Consider the following 19,320-nt stretch of genomic DNA (forward strand, 5'->3'; position numbering starts at 1 on the left):
GTAAAAAGGCAAATTTTTTTCTCACTAAAATAGAATTAAACTTTTTGAAAACTTTTAAAGATGTTATGAAGTGAGTTTTTTGACAAATTTCAGCCAAATGATAATATTTTTTGGAGGGGGCGGATAAAAATGTTCATTGCGATTGAAGAGGCATTTTCCATTGAAAAAGATCTTGCAGGGAAGTTTTTGACCAGCTCTCATTAATTTTTTTGTTAGAAATGTAAATGTTATATTTAACTATCAAAATGTATTGCATGTGAGTGGCTGTGGTTGTAATCAGGTAATGAATTGTATACAATATATGATCATGATTATTATTATTATTTATTTGTATTTTTATAGTGCCTCTGAGCCCTAGCTATTGACTAGGACTCCACTGGGCTAGAGGCTGTACAAACACAAAACAAAAATGACAATCTCTGCCCCGAGCATTACAATCTAAATTTAAGACAAGAGATAACAGATGGCTACAGACCACAAGTGCTGGAGAACAAGGAAACAATGAGGCAATAGTGCTCAGCATGATAAGCTATGTTTTGAATTGTTTGCTTGCTTTTTTTCTGAGAAAATAGGACACCTCTGGCATTGTGTAAACCAAGGGAGAATAATCTTGTAAATCCAGAGCTACTGACATGTACAACATGCTTATTTAACTGTTTTCACTTCTTTTCAAGGATGGGATGGTTCTTTGTCTAAATGTAATCTGACATGAGTTGCACATAGCAATCTGCACAGAACAATGCATGTTTACTGTCACTTTTTTAAATTACATGAAAATCTGAATTATATTCCATGTAATCCATGGCAGATTTGAAGCCTAAGAGGCTAGCTTATCTAGTTTTGAAGAGAAAAGCAGTGCCGATATAGGGGGTGGATTCCAGAAGCCCATAGCAAAGAATTTCCCTATAAAGAAATACAGATTAAAAATAACACTATGATTGGGAACAACTTCAGAACTGAATGGGCAGAAGCTTTTGAAAAGAGGAAAGCAACATTCCTCTTGTCTATTTAATGCAAACAGAAACTTCAAAAAGACAATAGGAAGGGGGTACAGCACTCATCATGTTTTTCTTTTTTGGGATCCAGACTATGGTGTTCCTTTGAGGAACAGCTGTATTTTCATTCCAAAAGAGATGATGTGATAAGGGAGCATAAATGGCAATTCAAAAAATATAAATTCAGAACAGATGTTGGGGATGGTGGGTTTTTTTCCCTTTCATACCATATGTATCAAATATGCTATCATGTCAGGTTACAGGGACAAGGCAAAGATAATCAGACAGCTTCATGGGTGAGAAGGAAAAGCCTGAGTGGAGATGAACCCTATGTGGAATGGCTTTCGAATTTTTACCAACATAGTTTATTCTTGTGGCTAGCCTGCCTTTGAATCTTCCTCAGAATTGGAATTTTGTATTAATTGGATGAGGTTAAGTGCTTTGGTTTAAGTTAGTAGAAACAATGAAATTAAAACATTTTAAAGTGTCCTAGGATAAAACTTTCACATGCAGCAAGGAGCCTATTTCTCTTGGCTGCTTTCAAAAATTTTACCCCCTCACTGATTAATTTTAATATAATACGTAAAACAAAAATGTTTTACCATCTTATGAATTAATGTGTTATGATGTTTTTCTGTGATTCATTCCGTGTACTGTAGACACAGTCTGAATGTCAAAGAGCAAAGACAACAAGGAGTCCGGTGGCACCTTAAAGGTGTTACACCTTAAGGTTAACACCTTAAAGGTGTTAAAGGTGGCACCTTGTTGTTTTTGTGGATACAGACTAACACAGCTACCCCCTGATACTTGACACCACGAAGAGCAAAGAGATATTCAAACAAACAGGCATCCAAATTGAAAAATGACTTTTTGTAGAAGGAATCATTTTGTTTCTCCTTTATAAATGGGGCCCATCTCTGTATAATTTATTAAATTTAAAATACTAAAGTATGATTAATCCAAGAGATTTAGAGAAAAACTTTGTGTGGTGCTTTTGTTTCATTATTACAATGTAATATCAATATTTTGTATTAAGATTAGGTGTTTTCACTTTCTATAAGGATTTATGCCAAAATTTTCAATAGGTTGCATAGGGCAAGTGACTGTTGCCTAGTCAGGACTTGGATTTTCAGAACAGCTTGCTAGTCAGGCCCAAATTCCCTGATTAATACAAGAGGATAGTATCAGGACACAGTTAAGGAGCCAGCTGCTCAGTCAAGATTTTCAAAAGCCACAGGCTTGACTAAGTTAGCAGGTGCATTTTTTACCATTCAGTAGTCTAGCCATTCCTTTGTTCTGCAAACCTGGGATCATCAGTCCATTCTGATTAAAAAACCAAACATGCAGGAGAGCATGAGTGAGAGTGATTCTATTGGTTTCTATTGGCAGCCATGTTAGTCTGTATTCACAAAAAGAAAAGGAGTATTTGTGGCACCTCAGAGACTAACAAATTTATTTGAGCATAAGCTTTCGTGAGCTACAGCTCACTTCATCGGATGCACTATTAGAGAGCAAGCCCGCAAGATAGCGACTAAGCAACAGTTGTTATAAGGGCATTGGGGAGAAGGGTTGGGACAGAGGAAATAGGAGACTAGCAGGGAGAGTGGGGAGATAAGGGAGATGGTATATCTTGAGACAAATGAGGGAACACAACATCTGACCATGCTAGGATGGTATATCTTGAGGAGGAGGAGGAGGAGAGCCAAGCTTGCCCCAAAGTTTCCAATACCATCCATGTTCCCTCTGAGCCCAGGAAAACTTACAATTACCTGACTGAAATGCAGGCTCAACCACAATCACTTTTGTGATTAGTGAAGATGACATACAGAAGTTTTATTATCAAGGTCACCACAGCCTTGGGCATACTAGCCACTGGGTCCTCACAGAGGACCATTGGCATCAAACCAGCTTCTTAGACGTTCAATGCCATGATGAAGCCAGTGACTGAAACATTGACTGAAACAAGTGATTATGAAGGAGATGAGTTTGCCTGCTGTCCAGAATAGATGGCTCTTATGGCATACTGGAAATGGTACATGCAGAAAAGTCAGATTGCTCACCATCTCCTGCAAGAGGCAGGGCACACTGCTGGTTTAGGGTGCCCTTTATATGAGTAAGGGTTCAAGGTATTAGCAGGGGAGCCAATGGTAGGATCAAGGTCAGGCAACAGGGGTGTTGATGTGAAGACATTTTATGTTTCCTTTTCAGGGATAAGCCAAAAATATGGCTTCTGGGTCTCCAATTAACTGTGGAAGTGGTGTTGGAGAGGAAGGGGGAAACCACCTCACCTGTCCATATTTTTGAATATTGTGTAAGCCAATTCTAGAACTGTGTGCAGGGGAAAGGGAAGGAGGGGTTGAAATGAGTTCTCATTAGTTGTCATTTATGAATTGCCTATATAGGAAAAGCAAGAAAGAAAAATTGAGAGACCTATTTATTTTTCCAACTTATAGAGTGCACCTATTGCCATGTATTTCTAGGCACAAATAACAGACATTTACAAATATACAATAATAAATCCAAACTGACAAACTCAACAATACTTGTAAAGGAACTCTGTGGCGTTTCAGATGTATCAAACAGATTATAACGTACAAATACAATTAATTAACTTTATCAGCAAAATAGCTAATTAGTAAGTGTTAAGCTAAAGCTAGCTATACAATCATTTCCCAGAGTATTAGCACACTTCATTTTACTCAGTTGTATTAGCATGTTGGCACCGAGTCGTTCAAGGGCTCCCAAATATTGTTACATCATGACTCCTAGTGTCAAAGACTTAGTATGGTAATACGTAAAAGACTATTTCCCCAGAAGTTCTTCCTGTGGTACATTCGGTATACAGACAAAACAGTACTTGTTCAAGTTTCTAAATTTTATCTATACTGTAAAAAATCCTTCAATATTGTTGGCAACTGAAGTTGGGGGATAAGATGCAGTCTTGCTCTTCCTATGCAATTTCGGATACATAGTCGGCAGAGTTGGCAAAGAGAGCATGGAGTAGCTACAAACAGATAAGAGATTTAATTAAGTAAATGTTCAGTATCCTTAGGAGTTTACAAAATGGGGTATATTTAATATTATTATGGAGTACCTAAATAAACGTTAATTTTAAAAATTCTATATATCAGTTGACCTTATACAGTATAGTCTCTCAAAGATATATAACAATAAAAATTATGCTACTCAAATTTTATTAATGATCAAAGAAACAGAAAGGGCAAGGAAACTTATATTTAAACTAAATATCCAGAAGAATACATAGTAATTAACTCATGTTGTTGTGTTTATATAGCTAATAATTTTTAATTTTAAAAAATTGTGTTCATGAAAGATCCTCTGCTGACAACTCCAGAGATTGAAGTTCTTTTTATTTATAGTATAGGTACAATATATGCTACACAAATGCAAGTTTCACCATCAATATATTTCAGTCCTTCCCTGTAGGGACCACTTTCAGGAGTTGAAGGGAAGTTCACCTTTCATGCCCATTCAGTTTTGGCCTCTTTGCTGAGGCTTCCAGAAATGCTGCTGGCTGTGATTAGTGTGTGTTAAGGACATCTGACTACTAAAAACTAGACCAACAGCCTTCAGATGGTGATACTGGATTGAATTAGTGCCAGGGACGCACAGCTCCCTCAATGGTCACCATTAAAAATGTATCAGTTTTCGCTTATAGAGCTAGCTACTCCTTTAGGGTACTGTGTTATGAAAAAAAGGCTGTGGGGTTGATTTGCTCACAGTCTAAGTATCTACATGGAGAACAAACAGTTGGTAATGGGCTCTTCAGTCCAGCAGAGAAAGACATAACAAGATCCAATGGCTGGAAGTTGAAGCTAAACAAATCCAGACTGGAAGAAAGGCTTTTTTGTTTCGTTTTGTTTTGTTTTACAGTGAGGGTAATTAACCAGTGGCACAATTTACCAAGGGTTACGGTGGATTCTTCATCACTAATAATTTTTAAATCAAGATTAGATTTTTTTAAAATAAGATATGCTCCAGTTCAAAAGAATTATTTTGGGGAAGTTCTATTGCCTGTCAGACTAGATGATCAATGGTTCCTTCTGGAGTTGGAATCTGTGCATCTATGACAGAGCATAGGGGGAGCAACCCTATGTGCAAGGATAGGAATTCTACCTGGCCATCACACAGGCTATGTGGGGAGGAAAGTTGAGGCTACTTCTACCCTCTTTTCCACTGTTCTCCACATATAAAGGCCAGGCAGAATCTGGCTCTGAGACATTATTATTATTATGACGTGTCAGAGCTGGAGGCTCATGTTAGATTATCACTGATGTCTTCCTTCAGTTTTGTGGTTCCAAAGCAGACCTTTAACATCTATTTAAAGTAGTATTTTTGGCGATTATGTTTTACTTAACAGCTTAAATAAAGACAAGGTTGTATATATCAACTCTTCTTTCTCGGGCAGTTAAATTCAACTATAAATATTTACTCCATAAAGAAAGTACAAGACTTTAATCTAAAAAATATTTCCCACAGGACAGTTTTGAAGAAAAAAATATAGGGCCTGATTCCAGAAAGTCTCTCTCAGATGCATAATCTTTAAGAGTAATAATTTGGTGGTTTTAAAGCTACATAACAATTTATTAAAGTAATATTTTTGTGCCTGTATGACTCAAAAATTATTCTGATTTTAAAAAAAAATCTAACTCAGTACTGCTTACTCAGTAATAGAGTTGTTCCTCTTCCCATTCTCTAAACAATTAAATGTAACACATCTTTCCATTTCCATGAACTATTTTTTAAAAAGGAAATTAAAAAAATCCAAGTTTTTCTTTAAAATAAGCTGCATGTTAGCCATAAGTTGAAGCTACTAGTTTTTGTTGGTTTGTGTTATCACCTGTTTAACCAAGGAGGCCACATCATCAGCTAATATAAATTCAATAGTGCTCTGTCCACTTATGTCACCACCTGAAAAACTGTCCTATTTAAAAATCTTTTCAATACTTTACAAAGCTGCAGGTAGAATTTTTTAACTGAGTGTAAACAATCATTTTTAAACCCATTATCAGACAGCTTTTACTGATTCAAGTTTGTCCAAAACCAAAAACTATATATAGAATAATGAACAAAAGTATATTTGTCCCACTTACCTTCATGCAGAAGCAACATTCTCTCCACCAAACTGCTTGGGGCAGCTAAATCTATGGGCCGTTCAAAATCTGTATTCTTGGCATTAATGTCTGCCCCAAATTCAAGAAGCAAATTTACTATCTCTGTACTGGGTTGCTGAGCCGCTGCATGTAGTGGAGTATCCAAATACTTTCCTTTCTGTACATTAGCTCCTATATACATATATTGGAGAGACAGAGACAAATAGATTAATTAATGTTGTCAGTGATAAAAGGTAATGCTTTGAAATCTGGAACAAGGTTTTTAAAAATGAGCGTCTGAAGTTACATTCCTAAATTTATAAATATATATCTAAATAAATGGTCAGAATTTCAAAAGTTCTAAGCACTCAGTGGTCAGCGTGAGCTGCTGGGTTGGGTCCAGGCCGGGTCACACAACCCCTTATATTTAACTGGTTTAAAAAACATTCTATGGCTTTTAGAGTCAAATTCCTTTTAACTCTCCTCTTCCCTCTCAAGCTCAGCCTCTGTGCTTTGTAAGCAGATATACTGGTATAGAGAAGGGGCTTTAAGGATAAAAAGAGAGGCAGACAAACTGCTGAAAAACATTGCTGAAAGGGCAATGGCATCTTATGGCTCTATACCCACTTCAAACTCTCACTTTCATAGAATCATAAGACATATAGAGCCCAAAGGGACATTGAGAGATCATCTAGTCCAGCTCCCTAATCTGAGGCAGGACCAAGTATACTTAGACTATCCCTGATAGGTGTTTGTCTAACCTGGTCTTTAAAACCTCCAGTGGCGGGGATTACTTTTATCCAAGCTAATTTGGGAGCTATTTAACTTTACTAACTTTATTTTTACTATTGAGTGAAAAGAAGAAAGTGGCCAGTGGTGCTGAAAATGCTTGATATCAGACCACTCTGGGTGGATGTTTTCTTTCTTCCACCCCACATACTGTAAATCAACAACCAAAAGGTTTCCCCTAACAAAAAATATGTCTGAGCATAAAGTTAAAATTAGAGTCCTGCAACAAGAAGCTGTAATAAATGAAGGGGGAAGAGGGTAGTTCCCTTTTAAGGACACCCAGCCAGCCAGTTAGCTATAAAATCCGTCTTAATAGCTGTTCTTTACTTGCTTTACCTGTAAAGGGTTAAAAAGTCTCACTGCTATGAGACAGACAGGGAGCAGTTATGCTGTGAAAACCTTGGGCCAGGTATGAAAATTTATCAGTATCATACCTAGAAACTGTCCTCATCTAAAACTCCAGATATTAAGTAGATCAGGAAATGTCTAGAAAGATGCGATTAGGTTATTCCTTTTATTTCTTTATGGCTTGTGGACTCCTTTATGCTAACCCCAGGTGTTTTTGTTTTGCTCGTAACCTTTAAGCTGGACCTCAAGAAGACTATTTTTGATGCTTGTAGTTGTTGTTTTTTAAATCTAGCAAAAGTCTAAGTCCCAGATGTATTTTCTTCTTTTTTTATTAATAAAATTTATCTTTTTTAAGAACAGAATTGGATTTTTGTGTCCTAAGAGGTTTATGCACATGTTATTTATTTAGCTGGTAGCAACAGCTGATTTCCTTTGTTTTTCTTCTCAGCTCTTCCCCAGAGGGCGGGGTAAAAGGGCTTGAGGGTACCCCATAGGAAGGAATACCCAAGTGTGCCTTCCTGGGTTCTCAAAGGGGTTTTGCACTTGGGTGGTGACAGCATCTACCAATCCAAGGTCAGAGAAAAGCTGTAACCTTGGAAGTTTAATACAAGCCTGGAGTGGCCAGTATTAACTTTTAGAATCCTTGCGGGCCCTCATCTTCTGCACTCGAAGTGCCACAGTTGGGAATTAGCCTTGACAAAAGCCTAGTTTTGTTTAGCTGAGTACATCTTATTGTAAAAGTGGGCAGTATAAGAATATATTAATATTTTAAGTAAATAAACTTGTACCTGCATAAAGGAGTTTTCGAATGCAATGGATCTGCTGTGAAACACAAGCTACATATAGAGATGTTCCCAGATGAGGAATGTCTTGGTCAACATCTATGCCCCAGGAGATCAGCACTTCCAGACATTCGCTGTGACCTGCCAACGGAGTATGAAATAGTTTGCTTGCCTCTTCAGTTAGACGTTCCATTTACGAAACCTGATACATTTCTTAACACTATGTAATGTAATTTGTCAACTGTTCTATGTATGCTCAGAAGCTAGTTTTGTACCTCTACTGGCTGCTTCATGAGTCGGTGAAGGGAGACATGACTCCCACTGAGCTTTGGCACCGTACTCCAACAAAAGCTCTGCACAAGACGCACTACCTCTTGAACATGCATTAAATAACGGGGTCACTCCATCAATTGTTGTAGCGTTTACCTAGAATAGAAAAGATATGTCTAAGATGGCAATGAAGTAAAGGGTGCATTCTTAACTGATAGTGTTTTAGAATAAGGTATAGTTGAAATATGCTTCATGCATCAACAAATTTACACTATTTACCATAACATTGCTTTATTGCACTCAACTTCTGTACAGTTCTTATCTTCCAACCCCACCCCTTGTTATTTGTTGAAATAAGCGTACCATTATGCATGCTAAACTATATCCTAGAAAACATAACTGACCATAATACTAAATCTAAATAAGTGGCCTGATTTTCAAAAGTGCTGAGTACTCAGCAGTTCTCATTGACTTCAAAGTTCTAAAGTTTTCTTTTCATTATGGAAATTTGCATTAGCACTCCCCAATCTCTATGATCATATGATTCTTTCTTGGCGCTCCACAAGCTCTAAAATTAGCCTATAACCATGAAGAACTAGCGTTCTACTCCACTCCCAAAAAACTCAATTTAAAATAATTAAATTGATAAGTATTTTTTAAAATGTTTAGGTATAGTGGACTCTCTTTAAAATGTTCCTCATGTGCTAGTCCCCATTTTAAGGAGAGGGAATTTCTCTGGAAGCTTTACTACTGTATAGTTGTGTGTGTGTGTAGAGATAGCATGGTACTGTTGAGAAATGCAGAAGCATACCTAAATACTGTAATTGCATATGCTTTTATTTGTAAATCTTGTGCTCCCTTTTCCCTGTTCCCCTCACTGTTTGTTTGTTTGTTGCTCTCCCTTGTTGTGTCTTGTCTCATAATTAGAATATAAGATCTCTGGCACTGGAAACATGTCTTTTTCTCCATGTATGGGTTCTGTAGAAACAATAAATTTGTGGGTTCTACAGAAATAATAAATATACATTCAATTTATAATGCTTACGTTGGCCACAGTTCCTCAATTTTATGTCCAATTTCACTCTTGCTTTCTCCCCTGTTTTTCTCCTTTTTCTCATCTATTTTCTGTTCTCTCTTCTGCCCATCTTCTGTGTGGTGTCTAATCCTACCCACACATTTTATGTGATCTTTTCTCTCTTCCCTCTACTTCTGCTGTCTTCTCTCTCCTCCATTATGCAATGATCCCATCAGTCTCCTTTGCTGTCAGTCAGCAAAGACTTTTAAAATAATCAACTGTTACTTAAAAAAAAACACAAAAGGCAAACCTACTGTTGTTAACAAAGGAAACCAACATAGTGCAGAGCAGGGAGAATGTGGAGAGCTTTGGATGAAAAATCAAGGAATAAATCTCTTTCAATTGGACAAGGTCACTGCAGTACTTTACATATGAAAAAGATACTTACATTTGCCCCTGCTTCAAGAAGGATTCTTGCACACCCTACATGATCTCCCAGGCAGGCTTCATGCAGTGGAGTGACTTGGTCAATTGTCAGAGTATCCACATTGTAACCCTAAACAGGATAGGAACCACACACAAAGGTAAGACAAAAGCTATTCAAAGATATTAAGTCTTCATCATTGTTAGTTGTAAGCACCACAGTTTATTCGAGCTGGGTGAATAATGGATTTTTTCAGTTCACTGGCAATTTTAAAAAAAATGTTTAGCTTCAGGTTGAACCAAAAATGACATTTTTAAAATTTTTCAGTGAATCAAAAAGTAATTTAGTTTTGACTCAAAAATGTTTCATTTCAGTAATGTTGAAACAAAATGTTTTGTTTTGTTTCACCCTGAAAATTTTTGTTTCAATTTTCAGGCATTTTGATAAAAGCAAAAGAAAGGAGAACTATTTACAAAACGGGGAGAGGAGAAGGTGCTAGTGTCCTTTAGCTTAAATTATTCGCCCGCCTGATACATTTATAGAAAGCAATTATATTGCCTCGTAGCCTTCTTTTTGCTAGGCTTAGCAAACCAAGCTCTTCCAATCTCCTGACATAAAATAGGCCCCCTAGTCCCTTGATCATCCTAGTAGCTCTTCTCTGCACCTGTTACAGTGTGCATTTATCTTTCTTGAACATGGGTGACCAGAATTGTACAATGAGATCTTACAGTGCCTTGTACAATAGCATTAAAACTTCTCTGTTTCTACTAGAAATGCCTCATCTGATACATCTGAGGATTGCATTTGTCTTTTTCATAGCTGCATCACCTTGGTGGCTCATAATCATCCTGTGGTCGACTCCCACACCCAGGTCTCTCTCCTGCATTACTTTCAAATGATAAGCCCCCCAATTAGAAGCAGAAATTCTTATGATTAGATCTTAGGTGCATGATCTTGCACTTTGTACTATTGAATTTCATCCCATTTCTGTTACTCCAGTCTTCAAAGTCATCCGGATCTTCCTGTATAATATTCCGATCCACTCTTGTGTTGACAATGCTACACTGAGGCCAGCTTTGCATCATCAGCAAATTATTACATTGGCTTACACAATATACTTTCTGTAATACCGTTTACCAGTGTTCCAGAAAGGGCTCTTATTTGATACCATATTATAGTACTTAACTGCCAAACAGCAGGTTTGCTGTTACACTAACAGTAAAACTCCTGATTTTACTTTATCCCTCTGCTGTTACAAAATAATATTCAGTGTGTCTTTTTTTTTTTTTTTTAATTGCTGCTGTGCACTGGCCTATTTTCAATGAATTTTTCTGAAGAACTCCCAAGTCCTCCTCCTGATCAGTAGACAGGATGATTTCTTTGTTTAGAATATACTAATCCTTTCTCCCACAGAAGGGCTAGATATTCAGCTGGTGTAAATTGGCATAGCTGTATTGAAGTCAATGGATCAACATCAGTTTATATGAGATGAGGAGAGAAGTCAGTGCAACTATGCTGATTTACATGAGCTGAGGATAAGGTTTATGTGCCTGTAGGCACAGCAGAGAGTAAAGGCTGGTGTATAAATTGTGCCACATAAGGAGTAACCCCAGGATGCACTGTGCCTCTAAGGCACTATTCTTCTTTAATTCTCCAAAACAAGTGCTTTACTGCTCTTTTTTACAAAAACAAATAAATAGCAACCATAAACAAGCAACATTTGCAAGGAAACAGTTTTCATAGGTTTAATCTACCAAGGCTTCACAACAAATATATTTTAGAAAACGCTTTTAAAACCAGTGGGAAAATATCTTGAAATGTCTTTAAATTTTACAGCATCAAAAGCTCCCAAATGAAAATACTTCTGCATTATTCACATGGAGAGGGTAACAGAATAATCATGCTAAATTTACCTTTTGTTGGGTTGTCATCAAATAAGATAAAAAAGGAAAATGTTTTAAGAACCACTTGGGCATTACCTGTGACAGTAAAGTTTTTAGAGAAAGGAGACGTCCTTGACTAGCTGCCTCATGCAGTGGTGAACGATCTGCCCAAGAACCTACAGAATAATAATATTTAGTGAAAAAATTACAGGAATTAGACTGATCTTAGAATGCACAGAACAAAGCAGAAGTGGTTATGCTGAAAATAAGTCAAAGGTTCTGTGAAATGAATTATTTTCTTTTTGGATTAAGTGTCTTAAATACATGTATTCTTTCCTGGACACTAAAAAGAGCAAACAGGCTACATTGCTAATTGTAAACATCTAGGCTGAGTAATTCTGCAGTATGAAGGAGAAAGCGTTTCTACATGGTATTTTTTATTAATGCATTTTAACAATTTCAGCACTATTCATGGTATTTGTCTACCAGAGCCTTTTATATTTTCTACAAAATGTTGTATAGGCATATCAAAATCTACCAGCTACAACAGGAAACATAGACATATTGGATTGAATATTTGAAGTTAAAATGGGGACCACACACACCTTCTGAAACATTCCTGAAAAGAAGGAAATGCTGTTTTAAAACAAAAATTAACATTAAAATGTCTATGGTTGATAAGACCAATCTGAAGCATCTAACCCCCACTTCCCACGTGAAATCTACATGTAAGTCCCTTACAGAGAATTCCCATGGTAGAAATAGATTTTTAGGGCTAAATCCTTCCCCATGGAACAAATCCAAGCAGTTGTGCTTCTTGATGCAAGGATATTTTACAGGGCTTGGAAAGAAAATCCTAGCTTCTGCTCCAGGACACAGAACCGCTCTGATTCTTCTACTGAAGCCCAGAGCGTGCCCAGTGCTGTTGTGACCCTGTTCTACAGGGTTCAGCTCTACTGCATGGGCTCTCCAGTATACAGGCAATGAGAATCCCTGGCACAGGCTCTCAAAACTACTCGTTTTCCTCATCCAGCACAAGTAAACCAGTTCCACTGTATCTTATGCCTTTTGTGGCTGAAGAGAAAGAGGTGGCATTTGCCTCTTGGTTGCTAAATGGGAAGGAGTAATTGAGAACTCACTTTACCTTTTTTATGTATAACTTGGAGATGATGCACAGTTTGAGGGTTCTGTGAAAATGGTGCTCATATTCTTATTGAAGAAAGACAGACCACTGATTTAGGGGTAAATCCAGCCCTCACTTCCACAGCCACAGAGGGCCCTAGCAGCAGAACTGGTTCAGTTCTGTTTCTTTCTGTAGGGCAGGGGTGGCCAATCTGTGGCTCCGGAGCCACATGCAGCTCTTCAGAAGTTAATATGTGGCTCCTTGTATAGTGTTGGATCATATTAAAGAAGTTCTGTATTAAAATCACAAATGAATTTGATTCCCCATAGTTTAAATTCCAGGGTATTACTAATTAAGAGGTCTCTTGGTTTTTGATACTGTTTCTCTCCCTCTCTGTGAAACTTGCAAGCTGCTAATTGTGTTAGTACATTCTAAGACAGAGTCTGTTCTCAAAGCAACAACTACTCACACAGAGAGAGACTCAAAGCAATACTCTGTAACAACAGAAACAGCACCCAGAGACTCCCCGCCCTTTTGTTGTATTCATCTCGCTTTGTTAACAATTGTGATTAAAATAGAGATAGAGGATGTATGTGGATGGATGCTTGGTGTGGATAATAACTGAATGATCAGGGAGGTGCCAGCCTAAGAATCCAGTGTCCATTGGCTGAAGAAGGTGTCAAGTGGAAACAACCAGAGGACCCCCCCGGAGGGCAGACTGGAATCCACCCAACAGTCTCAAGGATGGGAGAACCAAAGAACAAGATAACATCTGGCAGCACGGAGCCGTCAGGAATGTGCTATCTGCTGATTGATTCTGCAACAGCATGATGAAGCAATTCCCATAGACTGGCATAGGAAGAAATTCCTATAAAAGTGGACTCTAGAAAGTGAGAACTTTGGGGTCTGATTCTGCAAACCAACTTCCAGGAGCATCAGATGAGCATCTGACAAGGCCCTGCTCCCTCCTCATGTCCAGGCCACCTGGCCAGTGGCTTGGCATGAGCAACTCTAAGGCTGGTAACTATGATAACAACCTTGCAGAACCTGTGTGTGTGTGTGTGTGTGTGTGTGTATATATATATGAATGAATGTGTGAATAAATATGAAATTGAATGGAATGTTATAGCTATAACTGACTGCTTACTATGATTCTTTCTGTATTCACAATAAATGTGGCATTTTGCCTTTTCCCCATTAATAAGATCCTGCTGGTTTTTATTTTATTGGTATAACAATAGGCACCGACTCCGGGGCTGGAGCTACAGGCGCCAACTTTCCAATGTGCCGGGGGATGCTCACTGCTCAACCCCTGGCTCTGCCACAGGCCCTGCCCCCACTCCACCCCTTCCCGCTCCCTCCGCTGAGCCTGCCATGCCCTCACTCCTCCCCCTCTCCTCCTCGCCTCCTGCATGCTATGAAACAGCTGATCGGAGGTGCGGGGAGGGAGGGGGAGGTGCTGATTGGTGGGGCCGCCGGTGGGCGGGAGGCACTGGGAGCGGGGAGGGGGAGCTGATGGGGGGCTACTGACATATTACTGTGGCTCTTTGGCAATGTACATTAGTAAATTCTGGCTCCTTCTCAGGCTCAGGTTGGCCACCCCAATGTAGGGAGTCAAGATTTGAGGGACTCTGTAGAAATCCTCCTACGCCTTTTTGTGGATCCTCTGCAGCTCACTTCTGTGAGAGTTTCAGAGTAGCAGCCGTGTTAGTCTGAATCCGCAAAAAGGACAGGAGTACTTGTGGCACCTTAGAGACTAACAAATTTATTTGACCATAAGTTTTTAGCTCAAAATAAATTTGTTAGTCTCTAAGGTGCCACAAGTACTCCTGTTCTTTCTATGAGAGTGCCTCAGCTTAGGAGAGCTGCAGAATGCTCATGTTCCTACTGGCCTGCAGCAACACTGCAGACACTTACAACATGGGGAGTTGTAAGTGTCTGCCTAATTATCTGGGGTGGGTGCAGGATTTAGGATTTGGTCATAATTTGCAACATTTTGCAGGAAATTTAGGTTTGATTCTCAGTCCCATTTTCTTACTGCCTAGACTCACTGATGCAGGAATACCACAAAAGTAGTATGTTCAGCACATGGGGTCAGATAGACCACCATGTCTTTGTCATTTAATAACAATCCCTTGATTGATTGATTTTTATTGAGTAGATGCTGTGACTACCCAGAGAGTATTGCAATCAATGTGAATTGCAATGGAACTTCAGTTCAACCTGTTGAACTATGCTATTGATTTGTTTGGTGGTTGTTGTTATACTGTGTTGAAACCATAGAAAGTTTACAGCCTGTAGAAAAAGTTTACAGCCTCTCCTCCAAAACACTTTTTCCTCTTTTATTCTCCCTCTGATCATCTTGTTTCTGAGTGGTAAACTTGTTATTGGAATTAATTGTATGAGAAAGGAGAACAAGAAGTTCTAGACACAAGATTTTGTAATATTATTGTACAGCATCAGATATATTCCAGACATTCTTTTCATCAAGCTGAATAGTTAATGTTGTCTGTCTTAAAATGGGAAGCTTCTACAAATTATCTGCCCATTTTTACTTTTTATGTAACTACTTAACAGTTGCAAAGGAATATGTTGCCTTACCAGTCTGTTAGGATTCTTTGAATGTGTCAATAACGTAGTGGATAAAAGTGAAGCGGTTGACATAATGTATTTAGGCTTTCAAATGACCTTTGACAAGGTCCCTCACAGGAGGCTACTAAGAAACAGTGTAGTCATGGGGTAAGAGGAAATGCATTACCGTGGATCAAGAACTGGCTAAGAGAGAGAAAAAAAAAGTAGAAATAAATTGTCAACTTTCAACATGGCAAAAGGTTAACAGCAGGGGTGTCTCAAGATTCTGTTCTAGGATTGGTGTTTAATAGATACATTAATGATCTGTAAAAAGGCATGAGATCTGGAATTCTGGAAAAATTTGCATTAACAAAATTACTTTGGGCTTGTCTACACTTAAAACGCTACAGTAGCACAGCTGTTCCACTGTACCGCTTCAGTGTAGACACTACCTATGCTAACACAAGGGATTCTTCTGTCAGCATGGGTAATCCACCTCCCTGAGAGGCAATAGGTCAACAAACAAATTCTTCTGCTGACCTATCACTGCCTACACAGGGACTTAACTACACCGCTCAGAGGTGTGGATTTTTCAGACTTCTGATGGATGTAGTTAAACTGAACTAATTTTCTAGTGTAGATCAAGCTTTAACAAAGTCAAGTCCAGAAAGGACTTTGAGAAATTTCAGAGGGCTTTACCCAAGCTTAGTGAATTGGCAACATGATAACATTTGAAATTGAATGTTGATAATATGCAAAGTAATACCCATTAGAGGAAAAAATACAAGCTGCTGATATCTTACTGGGTTCTAAGTTAACTGTATCAACTCAGGAAAACACTTGCGTATTAGTGTGGACTGGTCAATTAAGACCGGGCTTTGTCTACACTAGCACTTTTGTTGGCAAAACTTTCGTCAGTGAGGGATGTGACACCCCCCCCCCCCCCCCGACCGACATGAGTTTGGACAGTGCTGTGTCAGTGGAAGACGCTGACATAGCTACCGCCGCTTGTTGGGAGTGGTTTAATTATGCCGGTGGGAGAGCTCTCTCCCACTGTCATAGAGTGGCTATACAGGAGACCTTACAGCAGCACAACTGCAGCAGTACAGCTATGTTGCTGTAAGGTCCATAGTGTAGACATATGTGCAGTTGTAGTGGGGGGAAAAGCCAACAAAGTATGAGGATACATCAGGAATGGGAATGGAGAATAATATGAAAAATATAATGCTATTATATAAATCAGTGGTGTGCAATACTTGGAAACACCTCATCTCAAAAGGATATTGCAGCTTAGAGGGAGTTTAGTGATGTGTGATGAGAATGATTACAGCCCTGAAAAAGCTCCTATGAAAAGAGATTGAAAAGACTGAGATTGCTTATTTTAGAAAGAAGGTGAATAAGAGGGGACATGACAGAATCATATGAAATGAGTGGTATAGAGAAGGCAGATCCGGAGTTTCTGTTTTCCTCTCATAACATGAGAGCAAGGGAACATCCAATGAAACTGAAGGGTGGATAATTCACAACTGATAAAAGGAAATATTTTTTCATCCAACACATGATTAGACTGTGGAACTCTCTGCCGAATGATATCACTGAGACCAAGAATTCAGCAAGATTCAAAAAGAAATTGAATTTTTAAATGGATAGCAAGAATATTGAGTTATATTAATAAATACTAAAAAACAAAGTTTTACAAGTGATATAAAACCTCATGCTTCAGGTCTTAAACCTATCTTGAACTCACAGGAATTAGGGACTCCCCTATCCAACATCAACATACTATGAAGCTTCTTGCACCTTCTTTTGGAGTATGTGGTGCTAGCCACTGCCTGAGACAGGATGTTGGATCAGATGTACTACAGGTCTGAGCCACTATGGCAGTTCCTGTTTTCCTATTAAGAAAGCCATACTCTGTTATTAATTTTGGATGATTTGCTATAATTGGTGATACATATCCTCTCTATATATAATTTAATTTAAGGTTAAACACATTTTGCAATTCTTATTTTTAGTGACAATAGCCAAGAGTTAAAAAAGATGACTAGTGATTTTAGGTGCTTTAACTTTTCAGTAACCAACTGGAGACATCTTGAAGAGTTCTGATTTTCAGAAAGTGCTCACTGTTCACCCGCTCAAACTCAAGCTCTTGTAAGGTATTTAAAACGGGGTACACAAAATTACCATCACTTTTGAAAATCTTTGGCCAATATTTATCTTTTGTAGAATAAATAACTAACACTAAAGTGAGTCAAGATCTCAAACAACGGTTACACCCACAAATGAGGTAGTAAGTAAAAGTTCTCTTCTTGTGGCTGCAAATGATTGTGCAAGAAAAATCAGAAGCCCGCATTTAGAGGCTGCTTTCAAAAGTCTGAGCTTATATTTCCATTTAAGAAAATTCCCTACTCTCTTTGGGTGGCCTATTCCATTGCCAATATAAGATGAAAGAATGAAGTAAGAAGTACTGCAGTACTGTAGAAAAAAATCAGTCAAAACTGTACGTTGCCCAAAACATAGAAACAGATTAAAAATCTTCTAAGAGATTTCAGATTGACTACTGGTGCTATGGATATTTTATATTTACAGCTGGACAAAAAGCAGAATATGGATATGCAGGCAGAATCTCTTTCTGCAATCCATGTTTACCCCATCTTTGTTTCCCTCACCTCCCTCCTTCACATGTGCCCTCTTGGATTGCTCAGCAGAATGCCTGCTAAGGTCATTACTTCAGTGACATGTGAGAATCAAATGATACTAGATTGCATTCCAAGTTCTATTTTGCACCTAGACCTTCCCTCAGTTGCTGCCCACAAGAACAGTGAAATCCAGCAGCTGATGGCTTCTGCTAAACCCATTAAATATAGAGTGCTTAGTTATGTGATTGCTTGCATTATAAACAGTGTACAGATATTAAAATTACTGCAGAAATATTCTGTGCAAATTAAGTTTAGAAAAATTCTTCCACTTTTCAAGAATTTGCTTCTGCTTCCATTGAAGTCAATAGGAGTTTTGTCTTTAAGTACAATGGGGACAGAATCAGCCTCATAAAATTGGGCCTTCCAAATAAAATATCAAAAGATGTCTTTAAAAAGCAACATTCTAACTTATTTAACTCATTGCTTTCTGCTGATTTCCGGTTTTGCAATTTCTGTTATCTCGAAAGTGTTAAGAACACGAATAAATGTACTAATTCATAATGCTGTCTAAGAGCAATATTAGCAAATAGATCCTATTCAAAACCTGTTGATCTATCGGGTCTCTACTGTTGTGGTCTTTTTCTGATGCTAAACACAAGCTACCTCTCTCTATATTTAGAAACAGCACTAGTTCCAAGCCATCTGGTATATAATTTACAGGGAACAGCAGCCTACACTGTTCTGTAAACATGAGAGAGAAATAGAGTAAAAAAGAATTCATATTATTAACAGACAAGAACAAAGAATTATTTAAAAATTTAATACAGTACCTAAATCTCCATCTCCCCATGGCACTTCCAGCCAGTTGCAATTATAAATTCTACTCATTTCTTTCAGTGTGAAAATAAAAATCCGTCCCCCCTAGCTGGGGCCTATTCTTAATACACGTCAGCCATGTTTGCAAGGAGATCAGCAGCTCCTTGTAATATGAACTTTCACCTCTAAAACCTATGGTGTAAACACAGTTCTGAAGGCATCAGCTTATGCGGCCACCAACTTTTTTTCTTACTAAAAAGCAGCAACTGCCATTTAATATAACTATATAAAATTGTTAACATATTGGGAATATTAATTGTTTCTATTGGCCCTGATCCTGCAACCTCTACACCAGTGAAACTCCGAATGAAATCAGTGGAAACTTTGCCTGAATAGGTTTCAGAGTAACAGCCGTGTTAGTCTGTATTCGCAAAAAGAAAAGGAGTACTTGTGGCACCTTAGAGACTAACCCATTTATTTGAGCATGAGCTTTCGTGAGCTACAGCTCACTTCATCGGATGCATACTGTGGAAATTGCAGAAGACATTATA

At 38.2% G+C, this 19,320-nt stretch overlaps 1 protein-coding gene across 3 annotated transcripts in view; it reads right to left on the bottom strand.

Moving 5' to 3' along the window:
* Window positions 1–270: 270 nt before the first annotated feature.
* ASB5 (ankyrin repeat and SOCS box containing 5) overlaps window positions 271–19,320 on the bottom strand; it is a 52,408-nt gene continuing 33,358 nt past the window's right edge. For 2 of the 3 annotated variants that reach the window (XM_074951188.1, XM_074951189.1), the window contains exons 2-7: window positions 11,717–11,796; window positions 9,762–9,869; window positions 8,304–8,454; window positions 8,035–8,169; window positions 6,110–6,301; window positions 271–3,999 (exon numbers count right to left, since the gene is read on the bottom strand). In XM_074951188.1, the coding sequence (XP_074807289.1) occupies window positions 3,872–3,999; window positions 6,110–6,301; window positions 8,035–8,169; window positions 8,304–8,454; window positions 9,762–9,869; window positions 11,717–11,796 (794 nt within the window). In that variant the 3' untranslated portion in view covers window positions 271–3,871. Of the gene's footprint in view, window positions 4,000–6,109; window positions 6,302–8,034; window positions 8,170–8,303; window positions 8,455–9,761; window positions 9,870–11,716; window positions 11,797–18,783; window positions 18,938–19,320 lie in introns of those variants that run through there. The other variant, XM_074951190.1, reaches the window with a different exon arrangement.

Source organism: Natator depressus, chromosome 4, assembly GCF_965152275.1.
Source record: "Natator depressus isolate rNatDep1 chromosome 4, rNatDep2.hap1, whole genome shotgun sequence".
Classification (NCBI taxonomy): Eukaryota; Metazoa; Chordata; order Testudines; family Cheloniidae; genus Natator; species Natator depressus.